The sequence below is a fragment of the Astyanax mexicanus genome, chromosome 7 (assembly GCF_023375975.1).
Source record: "Astyanax mexicanus isolate ESR-SI-001 chromosome 7, AstMex3_surface, whole genome shotgun sequence".
NCBI lineage: Eukaryota > Metazoa > Chordata > Actinopteri > Characiformes > Acestrorhamphidae > Astyanax > Astyanax mexicanus.
The window spans coordinates 13455401-13477201 of record NC_064414.1 but is presented as its reverse complement, the minus strand read 5'-3'; the positions used below and the strand labels follow the sequence as shown (position 1 = coordinate 13477201).

The 21801-nt window shown below is 39.6% G+C and overlaps 1 protein-coding gene and 1 long non-coding RNA gene across 9 annotated transcripts in view; both read right to left on the bottom strand.

The window, feature by feature from the left end:
• The window catches only part of LOC103028505 (spectrin beta chain, non-erythrocytic 1), a 58290-nt gene extending 41818 nt beyond the window's left edge, over nucleotides 1-16472 (bottom strand). For 6 of the 8 annotated variants that reach the window (XR_007439954.1, XM_007238451.4, XM_049481238.1 and 3 more), the window contains exons 1-10: nucleotides 15898-16472; nucleotides 11588-11746; nucleotides 9213-9359; nucleotides 8219-8410; nucleotides 7337-7420; nucleotides 7069-7187; nucleotides 5136-5250; nucleotides 4908-4985; nucleotides 4507-4622; nucleotides 1709-1862 (exon numbers count right to left, since the gene is read on the bottom strand). Coding sequence is in view for 7 of the 8 variants with exons in the window: in XM_007238451.4 (XP_007238513.3) it covers nucleotides 1709-1862; nucleotides 4507-4622; nucleotides 4908-4985; nucleotides 5136-5250; nucleotides 7069-7187; nucleotides 7337-7420; nucleotides 8219-8410; nucleotides 9213-9359; nucleotides 11588-11746; nucleotides 15898-16374 (1641 nt within the window). In the remaining variant the exon portion in view is untranslated. The remainder of the gene's footprint in view (nucleotides 1-1708; nucleotides 1863-4506; nucleotides 4623-4907; nucleotides 4986-5135; nucleotides 5251-7068; nucleotides 7188-7336; nucleotides 7421-8218; nucleotides 8411-9212; nucleotides 9360-11587; nucleotides 11747-15897) is intronic. The other 2 variants (XM_007238452.4, XM_015602768.3) reach the window with 2 other exon arrangements.
• Nucleotides 16473-16695: 223 nt separating this feature from the next.
• On the bottom strand, nucleotides 16696-21147 carry LOC125802919 (uncharacterized). Its single transcript, XR_007439956.1, has 3 exons — nucleotides 19880-21147; nucleotides 17406-19421; nucleotides 16696-17040 (listed from the first exon to the last, which is right to left on the bottom strand). It is a non-coding gene; the product is annotated as an uncharacterized LOC125802919 (long non-coding RNA).
• Between the last annotated feature and the right edge of the window lie 654 nt (nucleotides 21148-21801).

Below are 21801 nucleotides of genomic sequence, written 5' to 3'. Positions count from 1 at the left end.
GTCAGTTAAAAGCTTGACATACAGTGCATCTGGATAGTATTCACGGCACTTCACTTTTTCCACATTTTGTTACGTTGCAGCCTTATTCCAAATTGTATTAAATTAATCTCTTTTTCAAAATTCTACACAAAATACCCCATTATGACCATGTGAAAAAAGTATTCTTATTAAAATTAAAAAACAAAGAAAGCATATTTACATAAGTATTCTCAGCCTTTGCTTAATACTTTGTAGTACCCTACAGTACCCTGTAGTACCCTTAATACCCTTGGCAGCAACTACAGCCTCAAGTCTTTTTGAATATGATGCCACAAGCTTGGCACACCTCTCTTTAGGCAGTTTTGCCCATTCTTCTTTGCAGTACCTCTGAAGCTCCATCAGGTTGGATGGGAGACGTCTGTGCACAGCCATTTTCAAATCTTCAGAGATGTTCAATCGGATTCAAGTCTGGGCTCTGGCTGGGCCACTCCAGGACATTCACAGAGTGGTCCTGAAGCCACTCTATTGAGATCCTGGCTGTGTGCTTCGGATCGTTGTCCTGCTGAAAAGTGAATGGTCGCCCCAGTCTGAGGTCAAGAGCGCTCTGGAGCAGGTTTTCATCCAGGATGTCTCTGTACATTGCTGCATTCATCTTTCCCTCTATCCTGACTAGTCTACCCGTTCCTGCTGCTGTAAAACATCCCCATAGCATGATGCTGCCACCACTGTGACTGTCCCTTGACTGTAGGGATGGCATTAGCTAGGGTGACCAAACGCCCGTATTTCCCGGGACATGTCCGTATTTCACGTCCTGTCCTGGGCGTCCCGTTTTTTTTTTCAGAAAGTGAGGAAATGTCCTGGTTTTTAAATGACCTTCATTGAACCAGAGAGCAGTAGAGAGCGTGACTGCCAGCGTGGAGCCCTCCCTCCCCCCTTCCGGTGCAATCTCACAGTAAGAGCACACACACAACGCTCCACCCCTCAACTTAATTTATGTAAATGTGATTTCTTAGTTTTTTATTTTTAATACATTTTCAATACTCTTTTGAGAAACCTTTTTTTCACATGGTCATAATGGGGTATTTTAATATAATACAATTTGGAATAAGGATGTAATGTTGTGAATACTTTTCGGATACTGTATTTCCTTCTGGTCAGAAATCAGATGAATGTTAACTAAGACACTGATTGGACAAGGAGGGTTATTTTTATGGTAATTTACTATTTTCCATAAGTTTTGAGGGTTTCTGGAGCTGGTGATTAAGCTGAGGTAATATTCGGATTTAGATTTCTAACAGCAGAGGTACATTTGTTTCTCAACTGTTTAAAGGTAAGCCAATGGTCTTTCTCCTCTAAGTGTCTAGCAGTTGATCAAGCTTTATTTCTGGCCTTAAACAATGAGGAAATTTCACCCGTAAACCAGGAGCTTGATCTGTCTCTTGTTCTTGACTTTTTGAATGGGGCATGTTTGTCTACCACTGTTAAGAAGGTTTTTACTGAAACAGGAACATTTACATGTTTTCAGAATGTTTCTGGAACATTAATTCTGTGCCGTTATATGTTAACCTTCCTGGAACATTTAAAACATTGCTTCATGTTCCAGTAATGTTCTCTTTTAGCTAGGATGACAGTTTTGTGTGCAGATTGTGTGTGAGTGTGAGATAAATAAGCATTAAAACAGAACTGTACATACGTTCTGTAACTGAACTGGCAAAGCAGATTCACAAACCGTAATTCCTTTCAGATGGTTCTGCTCTTCCTTCATGCCCTTTCCCATGATTCTGTGCGAGTCTGTTCCCACAGTTTTACGTGGCTCTTGGTTCAGGGTTGGAAGGTCACAATCTTCCCTGGTGGTTAAGTGCAAATGGACTGCTTTCTCGTTCCTGAAGCAGAAACACACAAAGGTCAGATAAACCCGCCAGAATATTCCAGAGTAAACAGTGCAGATTCTACTTATATCCATGTACTGTTATTTTACTGTTATTTTCACTGTCCAGTTCAAACAGCTAAAAGAATTAAGCTGGTAAAATATAAATAGACAATAAAAGCCACAGAGAGCAGCAGAGAGGACTTCCTGTTCCCAAAACAACCAAAACGATTTGTGCAAATGTATGTATGTATGGAAGCAAATCATTCACTATTTATACCCCTTTAGATACACAGGACTGAAATTCTAAATAGTTTAGTTTGTTTTCACTCATATATTTAATTTACAAATCAGAAACAAAAACATTAATATCACTCAGACAGAAAAGCCTGAGAGGAAATCTGATAAGTTCATCAAATCTAGACAGTAACTGTAATGGCTATAAAGTAAAAACAACAGTACAGAAAAAGACTTTTGAGCCTGCTTGGAATTCTTGCTCTTTCAATGGATGACAAAAAACAGATTTCATCCAGTGGATTTGAATACAGTGTAGAACATTCACCCCCACTCATTAAACACACACACGGACACGCTGCAGACCTGACTTTTACCTCAACCATAAACAGAATAAAGAATAAAATAACATTTCTGTTCCCTTAAACGATCTTCACAGCGTGAACGCACAGGTCAGTATTCTCTGCTGCGACGCACAAAGTGTGTTTTTTCTTTTAAACACAGCATAATATCTTTCCCTCAGGAGTACAGAATACTTAAACACATTCTTTACTGCAAAATGAGTTATACAATTAGTAATTTTTATTCTTAAAAAAGGTTTCAGTCCTTTGGAGAAAGACATGAATATTCCAGAAGCAGATCACTATATTAACTCACCAGTGAAAGGGAGCAGTTTATCATTTTACATGGTGAATGTAAACACCCTATAGCAAAATACAGAGCTGCAAAAACACTTCATTCGAGAAATATTTCATTTTATGGATCTGAAAATAAAAAATAAAAATAGAAAATCTAAAAAGCACCTGTATTTTTTTACCATAATTTAAGTTAAGGGTGATGTCCACAGCACAGGGTGTCTGTGAGCTGATGTCTCGAAACCGAGCTGCTGTGGGTTGGGTAATTGGCCGTGTAAATTGGGGAGAAAATGGGAAAAATTAGAAATAATTTTTTTAAATAAATAATTAATAATTAGTTGAGGCATTCTGTCACTGAAAAATTTAAACAACAAATATATAATAAATCTTAGCGCATCTCATAGATTCAACCGCGATTTTCTTACCTTCAACTGTTTCTGTGGATATTTTTGAAGCTGTGAACATATTACTGCTCTAAGGCCTAATTTACATGGCAAATTAATCTTCTTCCTTTTTGCTTTCAAAACTCAAGCTTCTCCAGTAGGGGCACTGTTACACTGTTACATGTTTCATGACAATATAAAGTCCTTTTCCATCTGTAACGTTACACTATTGTTTACTCTCTTTTCCACATGTTCTGTTGTTACTGTATTTTGTTTCCTGAATACCTAACACCTTTACCACCCAGTCCTGATTATAAATATAAGAATATAAGAAATCCTATCCATTTAAGCACACAATGCCACATAATGGCTCACATTCTCTTCTGCCCTGAACATGATGTGCGAAGTTAAAAAAGAAAAGGCCAGTAGAAATTAATAAGCAGTATTTCAGGCATTCTGAGTCATTATAAAGCAGTTGTAAAGAGAAAGTACTGACCTAGGATACATAATGAACAAGCACCAACCAATATACAAAACTTCAATAACAAATTCATTCATTATCCAAGCTTTCCTCTTCAGAGAAATTTAGTGGGGTTGTATATTTCTCTGTAAAAACTAAACCATAGCCACCCTTTCACATATGTACTGGACCTGCTCTAAATTAACGACATTTTGGCAATCAATATTTTCCTTTCTTTCAAATGCTTTAGAAAATATTATCCCACCTTCACCAGAAGAGGCCATATTTGGGGTGAAATTACAGGATTGTTTCATAGATAAATCAGTAAAAAATGTGATAGCCTTTACAACCTTGTTAGCAAGACGACTGATCTTGCTCAAATGGAAAGACACATGTCCATCTAATTTTAACCATTGGATAAAGGAACTAATGTATTTTTTTAATTTACCAAAATTGTGGGAACAGCTTGAAATTATATGCTATCTGGCAGCTTTTCATTGCATATGTTGGACAAATGGATATTGATGCATGACACTGTATATACCACCACTATCTGTCATTATTGCTACTCTGTGACTGATACAGCCACCTTTGTTAGATTGTAATTGTTTATTTGTACCAAAGGAAATGTATAGGTACAGTAGGGAGTGGGAGGGATTTTGTTTTTTGTTTTTTTTCCTCACATTTTCAATGTAACAATTAATTCAGAAAATAATAAAAAGACCTTTGATAAAAAAAATTAAATAAACCAGACAAGGGGAGGAAACTTAAAGACATTAAGAAAATAAAATGTTTATTATACGTTGAGTAATCGTTTGGAAAAGGTTTCCTTGGTCATGTTTCACTGTGGTTAATTTACACAAAGCAAATGCAGAAGGATAGAAAGAGGTTCCTGTTAAGGGAGGAGAGGACTGTGTATTAGCATGTGTGTTAGTTAGTGTGAATTACCTGACTGTGTTCTGAAGGAGAAGCCAGCTGTCTTTCACCTCGGCCTGCTTCTGAGATACCCGGGTAGACAGAGCCAAATGCAGTTTAGAAAGCTGAGATACTGTTACATCCAGCATCTGCAAAATGTGTATATATATATATATATATGCATCAAGAAAAAGCTGTTCATAATGAATAATTATGACATTATGACTTATGATATACACTTATATGTATTTTGATATATGGTTGTTTTATTCATAATATAACAATATGCTGAAAGGTTCTGTGGAGAAGCACTTTTTTATTTCCCATTTCAAAATAAAGGTATTAAAGTTATTAAAACTTTCTCTACATTTTAAAGCATGGCCTAAAGTGATTTTAATGTTCATCTTTAGGTATATATTTTTCAAAGGACCCACCATAATTTGACTGGCAATCCCCCGAATCTCTCCGTCTCCACTTACTTTAGCTCTCTTATTGACAGAGAGGCCTTTCCTCTGGATAACAAGTAAGAAAAGAAGAAAACAATCCCATCATTTCATTCACATCTTCATACATATGTCTGTTCCCAGTAATGCAGGAATTATTCATATTGAAGTCATTCTACAGTCTAATGGAGGCTGAACCAAAAGGCTACTGATAAATACCATGTTATTTATGGAAAAGATGATATTATCAGCCTGCTGATAGAAGGAGGAGACTTCTAAAGCCAGATGTAGATTTTCCAGACAGTCTTTTAAGTTGGACTGAACTTTGAGCCACCTGCAACACAAACACAAAACAAACATCATACTGAAACTCCTGCATGAGGTTCTGCTTCAGTAAATGATATATATATATATATATATATATATATATATATATATATATATATATATATATATATATATATATATATATATATATATAAAATCCAGGCTAGTCTTATTAATAAAAGCTTCTGGTTATAAGGGCCATTCCACAAAATTGGTGCCATTTGCTAGTTATAATTTGTACAGTGTTATGCACATTGTATTTTTCTAAAATATGCAGAGATATTACAGTAACTAATTTTCACATTAATAAATCAATTAACCAGGCGACAATCCTCATTCCTCTTACTAGAACTCACTACTGTTACTGGCACTCACTCCTGTTAATAGAACTTACTCCTGTTACTGGCACTCATTCCTGTTACTGGAACTCTCTCCTGTTACTAGAACTTACTCCTGTTACTGGCACTCATTCCTGTTACTGGAACTCTCTCCTGTTACTAGAACTTACTCCTGTTACTGGCACTCATTCCTGTTACTGGAACTCTCTCCTGTTACTAGAACTTACTCCTGTTACTGGCACTCATTCCTATTACTGGCACTCACTCCTGTTAATAGAACTTACTCCTGTTACTGGCACTCATTCCTGTTACTGGAACTCTCTCCTGTTACTCGCACACATTCCTGTTATGGCACTCATACTGGCACTCCGCAAGCTGAGAAGAGCTGGAGCCCCCACCCCCATCCTGACCACCTTCTACAGAGGGGCCATCGAGAGCATCCTGACCAGCTGTTTCACCGTGTGGTACGGGGCCTGCACAGAATCCTGCCGCAGGACCCTCCAGCGCATTGTGAGAACAGAGCAGCAGAGAAGTTCATTGCCACCTTTCTCCTCTCCCTTCAGGACTTATACAGCTCGCGCTTCACACGGAAAGCCCTCCGCCTGGCAGGAGATCCCACCCACACACAACACACCTTCTTCAGCCTGCTGATATTAGGTAGGAGACTGCGGAGTCTCGGGGCTAGGACCAGCAGACTGAGAGACAGCTCCATCCATCAGACTGTGAGGATGCTGAACCCTCTCCCTGCTCTACCTCCAGCATACACTCACTCAGCGCATCCTGACACCCATTTATTGCATAATAAATGTAAATGTTAAAATGTGTTACAGCTGGTTCTGGAGTATCACTGACCTGTTTTAGTGATTTTATGCTGTGACACTCAGCTCTCCTCACTAAGGGCAGTTAGTTTATTAGTTGGCTCAGCTGTGTTTAATACGCTGTATAGTTACTGCCGGAGTTCGCTGGTGTTGCGCCGAAAATAGTCCACGGCTGATCTCTGCAGCTGGGCTGGGAGGTCAGTTCACTCCACTGTAGCATTAGCTTAAAGTTATATAATTATAATAATCATAATTCAGAGGATCCAGTGATGTTCAGGAGTAAAATGTACACAGAATAAAATGTACGGGGGTCTGAACAGATTTATTTACCACAGAATGTGACAGAGGCGGGTTTTTAAAAACCTCATTCATTTTTCTCATAGGGAAAAACTGAGGACTGTATGAGGACTACAGAATGACGCACGACTTCAGTGGTCTATTGAATCTTCACACTCTGCTCTTACTGGTGCAATGTGCAATTAATGAAGATTGGCCACCAGGTTGGTCCAATTTAGCCATGAAACCTCCCACACTAAAATGACAGGTGTTTCAGTTTTATTGTCCAACCTCTGTATATATTAAAGTTATTTTGTGTGCACATTTATACATGTAATTTCCTAAAGACATAAATAACACAGATTAGGAGAAATATGCCTTAAAATAACTCACATCTTGTTAATGTGTTTCCTCCTGGTGGAGATGTTCTTGCTCTCGCTCTTCCCCTGCTTCTCCAGTTTGAGGGCAAGGTTGTTGATATCTTCCAGAAGGCTTCTATACAGCTGCTCATCCTATTTTAACAGAAATAGAAACATTATGTTTTTAAATATTTAGGAAGTAATTCCTGGTGTCATTAAGAGGCAGTGAATCTAAACAGCTGCAGAGAGTCTGCAGTGATCCCTGCTGCATTCCAACTGCTCCTGCTTCTGAAAGGCCTCACCTGTTTCAAATCTAGTATCCTCCGAGTCAGCTGCAGCTTGTCGATGTTTTCCCCGAGGAGGCCAGCCAGTGATTGCTTCTCTTCCTGCAGACATGAATAAAAGTGTTTGCTTCACAGCCACAAGCTGTTTTAAAGCAGCCATTGTTTTCTTTAAGCAAAGCTACTGTTGCTCTAAATTAGCCTAACTACCAAAGACGGGCGAAAACTGTGTAAACTTGTTAAGCAACAAGACTGTCTGCTGGAGTGCGTTAAGTACTATTATTAAACAGGGGCTTGAAAATTACATTCTAACCCCAATGGGGTCCTGACAGAGTCACGAGAGTGGTGCTATATTGTGTATGTGACTGGAAATCTTGAAGCTCAGGAGAGCGCATTTCAAAAAACAAACAAAGGTAAACAACCTTAATATAGATCTTTACTAACTTTTTTATTTGGTTATATTTGGCCAAGATTGAGGAACAATGCTGCCGGTCTTACACGTCTGTCTCCAGGACAAAGCGCACTTTAGGAAAAATACTGGACAAAATGAATAATGAAAAAATAAAAGACTTTCTAAAAATGTGCTTGTAATATCAAATCAATGTAAAAACATATGCATACATCTCTATGTATTTTACCATTGGTTTGACAACACAAAGTCACAATTTGAGAAAATTCATTCATTAATCAGCTGATGGATTATGGATTAGTAAATTTAGGGGCTAAAAAATATTTTTTTTACACCCTAAAAAGGGGTCTGACAAACAGAGTAAGTGAAGTTTGCCTATTTTGCCGTCTTTGAAACAACAATGTTTACTACTGTCTTGAGTATATTTAATTGATGTACCCTTACTGTAATGCGTTACTGATCAATGCTGCAATGTCCAATGCAAAGACAGTTACCTTCTGTTTAATCCACGTTTCCAGCTGATCCACCTTTTTGTTAAACTCTTGCACATTTTGAGCTTCACCTGCTGCTTTAATCTGACTGTCTGCTGTCTGTTTAAGTGAGCTCCACAGGTCTTTCAGTTGGATGAGATTTTTCTTCACCAGATCAGATTCTGGGTTTCGTTTACAGATCAACTTCTCCCCCATCTGTATAAACACAAACAACACAGAAAGATGTGTCCCAGCCTCACCTACTGTGTGTCAATCAAGAATATAACTTAGAGTAGTTAGTGTACAGCTTGTACAGCTGTCCTCTGACAATAAATCAACATACAGCCGTTATTGTGTAAGTAGTTGCAACACAAGTAGCATTGGATTCGATATGTTGAAAAACTGCAATGCAGTTCATTTTTTAAAGAGCCAAACAAGGTTATCTTAAGTCTCGTCAGACCACAGGACATGGTTCAGGACATATTCTTGGGCATGTTCTTGGACTGCTTGTCTTCAGCAAACTGTTTGCAGGTTTTCTTCTGCATCAGTAAGACGATGGTCACGCAGACCGAGTTGATGCACTTCGTCAACCTCTGCAAGCATTTTTATTTCAATTTTATTTCAGATTTTTCCCCATTTTCTCCCAATTTTCTCCCATCCAACTGTCCCACCCCTTTTGTGCATCCCCATCAGCAGCTGATGGCAAAGCTGCATGAGCGGGGGTTCGAACCTGCGACCTCCCGCTCATAGTGGCAGCGCTTTAGACCGCTGGACAACTCTGCGCCCCCACCAATAAACACCCCATTCTCACCTGAGACCTTGTAACACCAATGAGTCACATGACACCAGGGAGAGACAATGACACTATTGGGTGTAATTTGAACACACTCACTTGTGTTGCAGCTATTTACACATTAATAATGTGTGTTGAGTTATTTTCAGAGGACAGTAAATCTATACTGCTGTACAATAACCAAAACCTCAGAATATCATCAGCTATATAGGGCAACATCATTACCTGGTGAAGCTGAATGAATGTGTTCTCAAAGTCCTTTAGGTCTCTCTGAAGAGTCTGGGATATTTCTTCCCACTCAGCCAGGGATCTTCTTTGCATATTACTGCTGTCTCTGAGAAATTTCAGCTTTCTGTGAATCCAGGCCTCGGCCTACAGGAGATCAGAAGAGATCAGAGCCACAGGTAAATCAATGCCAGTTTGGTTATCAGATTGGTTAACAGTGCAGATGATGTATTTTTCATATGTTTATATGACAGCAACAAGTTTTCAAATGGAAGTTTTTAATTATTTTTATAACATAACTATGGCCATGTGGGTCTCTGTGTACAGATACGTACAGTATTTGTTTGTATGTGTTGTATTTTACCCAATTAGACTCTTTCTTTTACTCCCTGAAGGTTTTACCACACAGTATTTCCTGCTCTTGGTCTTTTGGACCTCAGCCTGGGGGCGCTGCCTAAGCAAACCTATTTTGAGCCCAGAGAACTTTATGATGTATATCTGAGAAGAATTTCGGAAAGGCGCACTGTGAAGTGTGAAGCTCTTTAGTTATTGTACCTCACCATGTAACAAAACGCAGCCATTACTTCTGTCTTCACTTACATTAACACATCAAAATTATCATCAGTAGGAACTCTCTTCTCTTTACAGTGTCACATTTTTCACAACAGAGGATTCTTTTGGCTGGGTTGTAAGGAACATTGCATAAAAAACATAAAACTGCAAATTCTGGCTATGGGGCTGTAAACTGGAACAACAAACGGATGGGAACTGTGTGAAAGTGTGTGTTTATTTGGTATAAACACAATGAATAACTTCACATACACACTGTTTAAAATTCATCTTACAGTGAGACAAAACACAACAAAGCACAGGACAAAATTCATTACAAAAAGCACAGATGCTTAGAAAAAAGATCAATACAGAAGAGCACTCTGAAGAGGTTTTATATATAGACTAGATATACTGAGTAAAAACAGTCTATCCTTCTAATTTTTTTAAGGTTTTAAGATTTTTCAAACAGCATGTATTATATACAAAATCGAGAGAACAGGAGATATGCTTACTATTTTAACATGGATTTTAAAACTTCTTATTTTTAATTTTTCCTGAATTTGCTTTAATGACACTGTGCATTTAAGCTGGTATAAAGTTTTCATTCTCAGTGAGCTGAAACATGCTGGTACTGCCCTGTATCTTTAATAAAGCAGCAAATCGCCAGTCAACCAGTGCTGCTGGTCCTTTTAAATTGTTTGGATAATTCTCACAGTAACCCTGTTTGTATTTGATCATCTCAGTGGTTAACGCTGAGCGTTCCACAGTGAGATCCGGGTCCGTCTGTGGCTGCTGTCCCTGAGCTGAACTCAGCGAGAAATATTCCTGTATGCTGGAGTCAGCAGCACAGCAATGAGATAAGGCAAGTGTGTTCAGGCTGCTCTGCTTCATCTCTGAGCGCCAAAAGCGTGAACAGCCGGGGCCAAACAATGATCTCATCCCCAAATAATTGCTCCTCTCGAGGCTAGTCCCCACTCCCCATAACCCCACCCCCTTTCCCTGTTCTGACTCTGCTCTCCTCAGGCAGAAAAAAGAACAAAGAACATAACAAGCACAAAACAGAGAGAGAGAGAGAGAGAGAGAGAGTACAGTGGGAGGGTCAGAGTACAGTTCATCTCTAACAAATATCTACCTGCCAAAGAAAACAGGTTTTCCATATTTCTACTATTTTACTATAGAAATTTTCTAATTTGGTTGGAAGGTTCTTAAAAAAAAATTAGGACACATTAATGTACACAAAGTCCAGTCATGATATTATAAATGCCTGCTTGTTGCTAAACTTACTGTCCATTACAGACTATATCTGTTTCTCTGCATACTTTATTATGCACCTTCACCCTGCTGTAATTCAGTGCTCAGAACTCCACAGGAGAGGCTACCACAGATGAGCTATTATTATTTGGGTGGTGGGTCCTTTTCAGCACTGCGGTGACACTGGTTAGCATGATGGTGGTGTTAGTGAGTGTTGTGCTGATTGTGCTGAACTCAGCATGAGTGTTTAAATGCTATGTCACGGTATAGTACCAGCACAACACACACTAACACCCCATACACCACCACCATGCTAATCAGTGCTAATCACTGCAGTGCTGAGAATAATGACCGACCATCCAAAAATAATAATAGCTGCTCTGTTGTGGTTTTCTCTTCTGTGAGGTCCTGAAGAACAGGGAGAAAGGAGGATAATATATAAACAGATACAGGACTACAGTCTGTGATTATTATAGAACTATAAAGTGTCCTATATGAAGCTGAAAAGTAGACATTAGGTGTAGAAACAATTATTGTGATAAGACTGTGTAAAATAAAGTTTAGTACAGTACCTGAGAAAGCTCCTGACTGAAGATTGCATTTTGCTGAGTGTAACAGCAGTCATTCTGAACTGCCAACACTTTTGACACCACAGAGACTTCTGGATGACTGCAAGGTGGACTGTTTCTCATGATGTCTTCTTTGGGTAATCGGGATTTGGATTCTGCTGTCTGTGTGCAAAAAGACAGACGTCTTTCAGTTACTACATTTCATCTGCTCTCCAGTAGTCATGAATAACAGCACGCGGAATAAAAAACAAGCCCAGACAAGAGCCGAGGTCACTTCAGATGACTATTGGCCACAAAACCACAAACGAATAGTCATATAGTGATGATGTCACCAGTGACTAAATTGAGGAAGGTGCCAACTAGTGCTCATAAATTATTTGCCTTATTGGTGGGAAGCAGTCTTTTAACTAAATACACAGTACTTGAGTGATCATGTTAGACAAAACTAGCCTTAACTATACACTGTAACAAACTGATGTTGTTTTACTGGGAAATTCTAACACTTAGGCAGGAACATTCCTGCTGAAAAATAAGCATTTTGGTTATCTACAGCACCCCAATAGTGCAAATAGTAACAAATGCTGAATGATCAGCTGCTTAGTGAGGGACACTGGTATTATTATGTTATATTCTGTTTAATATCAGTTTATAACTTGTTCATTACGAGGTTCACTTATGTATATTGATAGAGTTTCTAAAATTATGTTTCTTGCTACTTCTCAATATTTCTTAATACTTTACACAATAGGTCCAGCTTTCTTATTGGCTCCTGGCATCATTTACAGGCATAATACATACATTCCCCTAGACCTTCAGTACCATCAGTGTGTAGTCTTGTTCATAAGATTTTATGAACAAGCCTTGTGACAACATTTCTTATAAAAAGGGCTATATAAACCCATTTTAACTAAATTTAATCAAATTTTCAATTGAACTTGGGTTAAGACTAATTGTAGGTTTACAGTGCATGCAAAGAGTTCCACAAGTATGAAAAAAAGCATCTCCAGCTTTTCACTGCTATGTATTTTACAGTATATTTTATCACAGCATGATACTGTTAGTTTACAATATACTGTACTTAGCTATCACTCAATATGACTCATTCAGGAAAGGCCAGGTTTTGTGCTTGTTTTTAATACAGGACCTTTTGCCAGCCAATGCTGAATTACATGGGGAAATGAATCAGGCGCACAGCAACTGGTAAAGAAAATGCTCTTGCTCTTATGGTGTACAACACCATGGCCAGGCAGTCAACCATTACAAAAAATATTGTGTAATACGAACTGAAAACTCAAGGGAAGGTAGCCCTAGTGGGCAAGAATACACACTGGTGGCGAGTTAGGGTTGGGAAACACACCCATTATGCAAACATATGGCAGCAGGTGCCAATAGAAAAGTTAGATTTTTTGTGTAGTAAGTATTAAGAAAAGTTAAAATGCACCAAGAAAAAAAAGTCTGTTTTATTTAAAAATGTGATATTTTAAAACATTACTCAACTCTTTTGAGGAACATTTGTAGCCACATATACATTTACATTCGAGTTAAATCAACTTAAAATAATTGAGTTTATACTGTTGCCATTGGCAGCTTCTTTTCAATTGGCTCCAGACACCATGTATGTGTGTAATAAATGTATCCCCACTTTGTGACACTAACTATATATATAGAAAATGTGAATATATATATAATTTAAATAATGAAATGCACTCCCTATCAGCTCTTAGAAACTAAAGAGATTCTCTCCATTCTCCAGTTTCATACCATTCACTAGAACTGTAACCTGTCAGCGAATCACGCTAGACTACTCTGCAATCAGTTCAGCAGGATGGACTGTAAAACTGTCCATTTTAGCACATAATTACCAATTTTACACAACAGCCCCACAACAGCCCCAATTTTTCACCGCCCCTTCTACTGCAAATCAAAAACACTGTATTTGTGAGGTACAGCAACAGAGTGGAAAAAGGATGGACAGATTAGATAATGTGAGGATGCCAAATGATGTGTTAACGGACACTGTGAAACACTGCCATCATTCAGCACTGCGGATGTCTGTGTGTGTCCTGTCGTCTACAGACTGCCATCCTGTCTGACTTCATGTTTTCCACATGCCGGCAAAAGGGGGAAGATCCTGCCTCACTTTCACATGTGGAGCGCTGGCCTCTCTCACAGCACTCAGCTGTTCATTACACAACTGAAGTACTGGACCTGAGGGAAGACACTCATAACAGCAACAGCTTTGTTTGGTATCACTACTTGGATGGTCTATTATAGATGCCTCACAGATGCTTAACTAACATTCAACTGAATATATATACAATACAACTCAACTGCAAGCTGAATATAAATGACTAAATCCTTTAACCTAATCTTTACGCTAAGCCTAACCTAAACCTTAAATCAAGTCTAAAACCTCACCCTACGTTAACCTAAAACTTAGGTCATAATATGATAACCTGTTTGGAGCTGCAAGAGCAAAGTAAAGTTAATGAGAATAGTGAAGATAAACAATTTGAACAGCTGCCATCAGACAAACAGTATAGGATGCCAAGAGCTACTAAAATATACTATAGTTTTTCATCATAGTTTGGATAATTTTAGTATTAACCTACAATGCAGAACATTTTTAAATAATGAAAAAGCGCTGAATTTATGGTGTGTCCTAACTTTGACTGGTTCTGTATGGACTATGTTGTAGATATATTAATGCCATGAGTGAACAAAGATATTTTTTCAAGGACAATAATTGAATTCTGTTAAATTACATCTTAAATATAACTATATACCTAACTCTTAGGTTGATGTTAGGATCATCAACATTAAATAATATATCTACTAATATATCTACTTAAACAACTCAAGTCAAAAACAGGTTAATCATAGTCATACCACCGATTCGATCAGCAGACCGAAAAGACCGAAAGCACTTCGCTTTTTAAACTCAAACAAAATAACCATAATAACCAAAACTAATCAACTAATCATTAAAATAGTCAACTACCAAAATGATGATTAGTTGCAGCCTAATTTTAAACAACAGGCAACATTTCTGCAATCAGGATACCAATAATCTGCAGTAAGCTGCACAGGCACAGTAAAACAGTTTAAGTGGTATACTGAGCTAGACACTGTGGTACGTCCTAAAGGACTCCTAAATAATTTAAGACAAAGTATAAAAATATTCTTAACATAAAACATACCTTCTAAAAATTGTAAACCAATATGTAAACCAAATCAACAAAAATAAAAAAAAATTCAAGCATGATTTAATAAATACTATATCAAAGATCAGAGTAGCTCTTTACAATGATTATGTGATGCAGACTAGTTATCTATCATTCACAAAAAAACCAGATTGATATACTATACTGTACGAGACTATACTATAATTAGTATTTCTATACTAAATTATATTTGGAAATTAAATTAGCCAGATGTAAAACTGATTTAAACTATTTCTGTAACATCTGTAAAATACTGTATAGTTAACCTTTTATTATGACCAGATATATCTAAGCATTAAGCTTAATAATTGATTCATTAGTTTATAAGTTTAATACAAACAGCATGTAAAAAAAAACATCACATACTGCTGATTCAATGTTCAATTAACTATATGTTTTTATATTATTTTAATATTTAAGGCGAGCAACTTTAGCCTAAAAACATGTAGAAGAGCTCAGCCCGACCAGTCCAAGCCTGTAGCTAAATTAACGTTTATTCAGTAATTATTTATGGAGGTCTTTTGTAAACCAATCAATATGAAACAAGTTAATCTTTGAAGTTGTTTTGTGGTGTAAAATTAAACAAAAGATTACTTTAATTTATTGAAACTAATGCTGAATCTTACAAAGCTTAACGTGAATACTATCTACTGCTGAAAAGATCCACTTGTGATGCAAAAGGAAAATAATACGTGATACATAAAGCTTTCTTTCATTTAAAACTTATTATAAAAAAGCTTTGTTTCCTAAGTAGAGGTTCACCCTGTTTTAGTACGTTAATTTTCCGTATAATATATTGCAACAGGGTAAAAATGCTCAGTGCAATAATTACTTTATTATTTTTTTGCTCTCACAGATTCACTCTTTCAGCAGTAGATAGTTCTGTTCAGTTCAGACAGTAATAAATGAGTGAAGTTTGCACGTTATGCTTTTTCACATAAGCGTTCGGGCTTAAAATCTCTTAAATGTGTAGTTTTAGTATATGAAAGTAAACTTTTACTCATTTAAACCACAAAGCAACTTCTCAGATGTGTATCATCCAGAGTGTTTATTTAGTTAATAACAGCGGATGAAGTGAATTATGAGTACCTTGGGTTTGGGCTGTTTTTCGCAGTGAACCCGCTCTATCCTGGGCAGGAGAGTTGGGGCAGTGCAGCTGCTGCTGGTGTTGTTGTTGTTGTTGTTGTTGTTGTTGATGTTCTTCTCTGAGTTGTGGGTTTGCAGGAACGCCCTGGTTCTGCTGAGCTCCAGGCGGTTGGAAATGGTGATCTTGCGGGCGGATCTGGAGGTGGTGTTGGGGGAGAGCTGGTTTCGGTTCAGGTGGTCCTCCCTGGCTCTGTGCTCGTGGTGAGGGTGGTCTGCAGGGCGGCGGTACTGGTCTGTAGACTGACCCGGTCTGCTACACACGGACACCTGCTGGCCGAGGCTGCGCGGGTGCGCGCGGTTGTTCAGAGTCAGTGCTGGCGCGCAGTCGGTGGGCAGAAGGGGGCTTCTGGGTCCGGCTGGTGCTGAGAGTTTGGTTCCGATGGTGAAAGGCTGGATTTTCCTCACGATGCTCTCAGTCATGATCTCAGTTTCCCAAACGGGCTTATTAAATAATACAATAATAAAATAAGTCAAATCAGAAGAGAAGAGTCCGGAGCTGCTGAGGATCAGGATCAGTTGTCCACCTTCTTGTGCATGTTGAGGATGCACAGCACGCAGCCCAGAATCGCCTCCTTGGACTCCTGAGACCGGAGCCGCTCCCAGCAGTGACGGAGCGCAGCCGCGAGCCGTGAGCAGGCGGCGGAGAGGAGTCTGCGGAGTAGCTGCGCAGCCGAGCGACCCAGCCTGCTACCGACTACCGAGAGCAGCACTGAGCGCAGCAGCAGCAGCACAGCGGGCATGCTTCCTACAGAGAGAGAGAGGGGGGGGGGGGGAGTGAGGGGCTGAGAGAGAGAGAGAGAGAGAGAGAGAGAGAGAGAGAGAGAGAGAGAGAGAAAGGGGCTAAGAAAGAGAGAGACAGATCAAAAGAAAAGAGAGAGAAACAGATAGAGAAATAGAGAGAGAGTAGATTGAGTTAGTAAGAAAGTGGTAGGAAAGTAAGTGAGGGGCTGAGGGAGAGAGAAAGACAGATACAGAGAAAGAAACAGATTAAAACAGAGAGACAGGTGAAAAGAAAAGAGAGAGAAACATATTTAGAAAAAAAAGATTGAGTAGATTGAGTCAGAAAAAGAGAGAGTGGTGAGAGATCTGGAAAGAAGGGAAGGGAGGGGTAGTTTTCGTGAATGAGGGATGAAGTCACTGCATTGACTCGCTGTCTGTCAGAGCATGTGTGCGGCGGCTCCAGCAGGGGGGAGGGAGAATGTTTGGTGTGTGTGTGTGTGTTATAAACTCTAGTTGTCTTCCTTTTTTAACTAGACTGAGATAGTACTCTGTTAAGTGTGTAACACAGGTCACAAAACAATTATTCAACTTTTAAAGACTACTTGATAATATTTGATCTGGACTTGTTCCCTTTATACAACACCAGCTTTACACGCCCAATATAATGAAATGCTCTCTTCTTTTTCCATAGTGTGTCTAAGATAAAATGCTTAAAAATCTGTTAAACTCACCGAACGCAGAAAGACGCTGATCACACAGGCTTGGAGCAGAATGTAATGCAGAATTAGGAGGCCTGATAGTGAGAGTGATGGAGAAGAGCAGAAGAAGGTCTGGATTTGCTGGTCTGGCTGTAGTGTTTAGTGTTTGCTGTCTGTTAAGAAATGAAACCTCTCTGGGGTTTCTCTTCTGAGTCTGTGTATCACAGACTCAGGAACAGTTGTCAATGCTGAGGTCTGCTGCACTTTCCTTAAAGGGAAAGACAAATGTTTGGAACAAGCTGTGGCTCCATGCCTGACCTGAGACCATCTGACGGCAGGGCTGCTGGAACATTTGTGCAGCTAAGGGGTCAGATTTAGGGCGTTTTCACACATGTCTCGAAAAAATGAGTTTGCACCCATTATCGCTGGTTTGTTTTCAATCATAAGGGAAAGAGCTTTTTGTACAATCTGCATTTCACTATACACAAGCTCCTCCAAACCAGCAGTCATTCTGGTATGGGAAGATACTGTCAGTATCCACACTTACTCCACAAAGCTGAGCTTATCTCAGTGCACCTTATTACAGTACCTTCACTCCAGTCCTATCACAATGCGCTTTATTACACTACCCTCACTCCAGTCCTATCACAGTACGCTGTATTATTACAGTACTCTCACTCCAGTCCTATCACAGTGCGCTTTATTACAGTACCCTCACTCCAGTCCTATCACAGTACGCTGTATTATTACAGTACTCTCACTCCAGTCCTATCACAGTGCGCTTTATTACAGTACCCTCACTCCAGTCCTATCACAGTGCGCTTTATTACACTACCCTCACTCCAGTCCTATCACAGTGCGCTTTATTACACTACCCTCACTCCAGTCCTATCACAGTGCGCTTTATTACAGTACCCTCACTCCAGTCCTATCACAGTGCACTTTATTACACTACCCTCACTCCAGTCCTATCACAGTGCGCTTTATTACAGTACCCTCACTCCAGTCCTATCACAATGCGCTTTATTACACTACCCTCACTCCAGTCCTATCACAGTACGCTGTATTATTACAGTACTCTCACTCCAGTCCTATCACAGTGCGCTTTATTACAGTACCCTCACTCCAGTCCTATCACAGTGCGCTTTATTACACTACCCTCACTCCAGTCCTATCACAGTGCGCTTTATTACACTACCCTCACTCCAGTCCTATCACAGTGCGCTTTATTACAGTACCCTCACTCCAGTCCTATCACAGTGCGCTTTATTACACTACCCTCACTCCAGTCCTATCACAGTGCGCTTTATTACAGTACCCTCACTCCAGTCCTATCACAGTGCGCTTTATTACAGTACCCTCACTCCAGTCCTATCACAGTGCGCTTTATTACAGTACCCTCACTCCAGTCCTATCACAGTGCGCTTTATTACAGTACCCTCACTCCAGTCCTATCACAGTGCGCTTTATTACAGTACCCTCACTCCAGTTCTATCACAGTGCGCTTTATTATTACAGTACCCTCACTCCAGTCCTATCACAGTACGCTGTATTATTACAGTACTCTCACTCCAGTCCTATCACAGTGCGCTTTATTACAGTACCCTCACTCCAGTCCTATCACAGTGCGCTTTATTACAGTACCCTCACTCCGGTCCTATCACAGTGCGCTTTATTATTACAGTACTCTCACTCCAGTCCTATCACAGTGCGCTTTATTATTACAGTACCCTCACTCCAGTCCTATCACACTGCACTTTATTATTACAGTACCCTCACTCCAGTCCTATCACAGTGCGCTTTATTATTACAGTACCCTCACTCCAGTCCTATCACAGTGCGCTTTATTACAGTACCCTCACTCCAGTCCTATCACAGTGCGCTTTATTACAGTACCCTCACTCCAGTCCTATCACAGTGCGCTTTATTACAGTACCCTCACTCCAGTCCTATCACAGTGCGCTTTATTATTACAGTACCCTCACTCCAGTCCTATCACAGTGCGCTTTATTATTACAGTACCCTCACTCCAGTCCTATCACAGTGCTCCTTATTACAGTACCCTCACTCCAGTACTATCACAGTGCGCTTTATTATTACAGTGCTCTCAATCCAGTCCTATCACAGTGTGCTTTATTACAGTACCCTCACTCCAGTACTATCACAGTGCGCTTTATTATTACAGTGCTCTCAATCCAGTCCTATCACAGTGCGCTTTATTATTAAAGTACCCTCACTCCAGTCCTATCACAGTGCGCTTTATTATTACAGTACCCTCACTCCAGTCCTATCACAGTGCGCTTTATTACAGTACCCTCACTCCAGTCCTATCACAGTGTGCTTAATTACAGTACCCTCACTCCAGTCCTATCACAGTGCGCTTTATTACAGTACCCTCACTCCAGTCCTATCACAGTGCGCTTTATTATTACAGTACCCTCACTCCAGTCCTATCACAGTGCGCTTTATTATTACAGTACCCTCACTCCAGTCCTATCACACTGCACTTTATTATTACAGTACTTTCACTCCAGTCCTACCACAGTGCTCTTTATTATTACAGTACCCTCACTCCAGTCATATCACAGTACGCCTTATTACAGTACCCTCACTCCAGTCCTATCACAGTGAGCCTTATTACAGTACTCTCACTCCAGTCCTATCACGGTGCGCTTTATTTTTACAGTACCCTCACTCCAGTCCTATCACAGTGCGCTTTATTACAGTACCTTCACTCCAGTCCTATCACAGTGCGCCTTATTACAGTACCTTCACTCCAGTCCTATCACAGTGCGCCTTATTAGAGTACCTTCACTCCAGTCCTATCACAGTGTGCCTTATTACAGTACCCTCACTCTAGTCCTATCACAGTGCGCTTTATTACAGTACCCTCACTCCAGTCCTATCACAGTGCGCTTTATTATTACAGTACCCTCACTCCAGTCCTATCACAGTGCTCCTTATTACAGTACCCTCACTCCAGTCATACCACAGTGTGCCTTATTACAGTACCCTCACTCCAGTCCTTTCACAGTGCGCCTTATTACAGTACCCTCACTCCAGTCCTATCACAGTGCGCTTTATTACAGTACCCTCACTCCAGTCCTATCACAGTGCGCTTTATTATTACAGTACCCTCACTCCAGTCCTATCACAGTGCGCCTTATTACACTACCCTCACTCCAGTCATACCACAGTGTGCCTTATTACAGTACCCTCACTCCAGTCCTTTCACAGTGCGCCTTATTACAGTACCCTCACTCCAGTCCTATCACAGTGCGCTTTATTACAGTACCCTCACTCCAGTCCTATCACAGTGCGCTTTATTATTACAGTACCCTCACTCCAGTCCTATCACAGTGCTCCTTATTACAGTACCCTCACTCCAGTCCTATCACAGTGCGCTTTATTATTACAGTACTCTCACTCCAGTCCTATCACAGTGCTCCTTATTACAGTACCCTCACTCCAGTCCTATCACAGTGCTCCTTATTACAGTACCCTCACTCCAGTCCTATCACAGTGCTCCTTATTACAGTACCCTCACTTCAGTCCTACCACAGTGCGCTTTATTACTGTACCCTCACTTCAGTCCTACCACAGTGCGTTTTATTATTACAGTACCTTCACTTCAGTCCTATCACAGTGCGCTTTATTACACTACCCTCACTCCAGTCCTATCACAGTGCGCCTTATTACAGTACCCTCACTCCAGTCCTGTGAAGTGCAACCAGGTCCATGTAACAACACTAGTGTGAAAACACTCTAGTTATGCATAAGAGCAATTTCTGACAATTAAAAGAATAAATGGTTCACATAAATCAATGCAATAATTTATAACCATAAGATTCCAGTGTATTGTACTAAATGAAAGACTGGATAAATTGGATGTAAATGAAAACATGTTTAAATCTAATAAAATAAAATCTTTTAATTAATTTTACTACATTTTAAGTACATTTTTAACTGAAAAATAAAATTTACTTTTACTATGATGGCTTCATTCATTCGCCTCTAAGCTGAGAACATATGGGCAAGTTGTCCTTGTTTAAGACACAGAGAATGACTCTTGTAAAAAGCTCTGGTTTCACTATGAAGTCATCCACACATGATCTTTAAGCTACAGCCTGAACAATTGAGATACAGTGGATGTGAAGAACGGGCTGGGGGAGGAGAAAGCACACACTTCTGGAAAATATGTCCTCATTTCTGAAGGGTGGCAGACAGAAGCCTGTACTGTCCTTATACTCAGCCTTCATCACACTCAAACTGTATGAAAAATAAGAACCTTTAAATGATCACACTCATTTCTCTAACATTGACAGACACATTCAAACACATGACTTAAAGCAACTTTATACAAATGTATGCTTATTGAGGCAGCCTGGTGGAAAACAAGGCCCTGTTTATCCTCACAGATGTGTGTTTT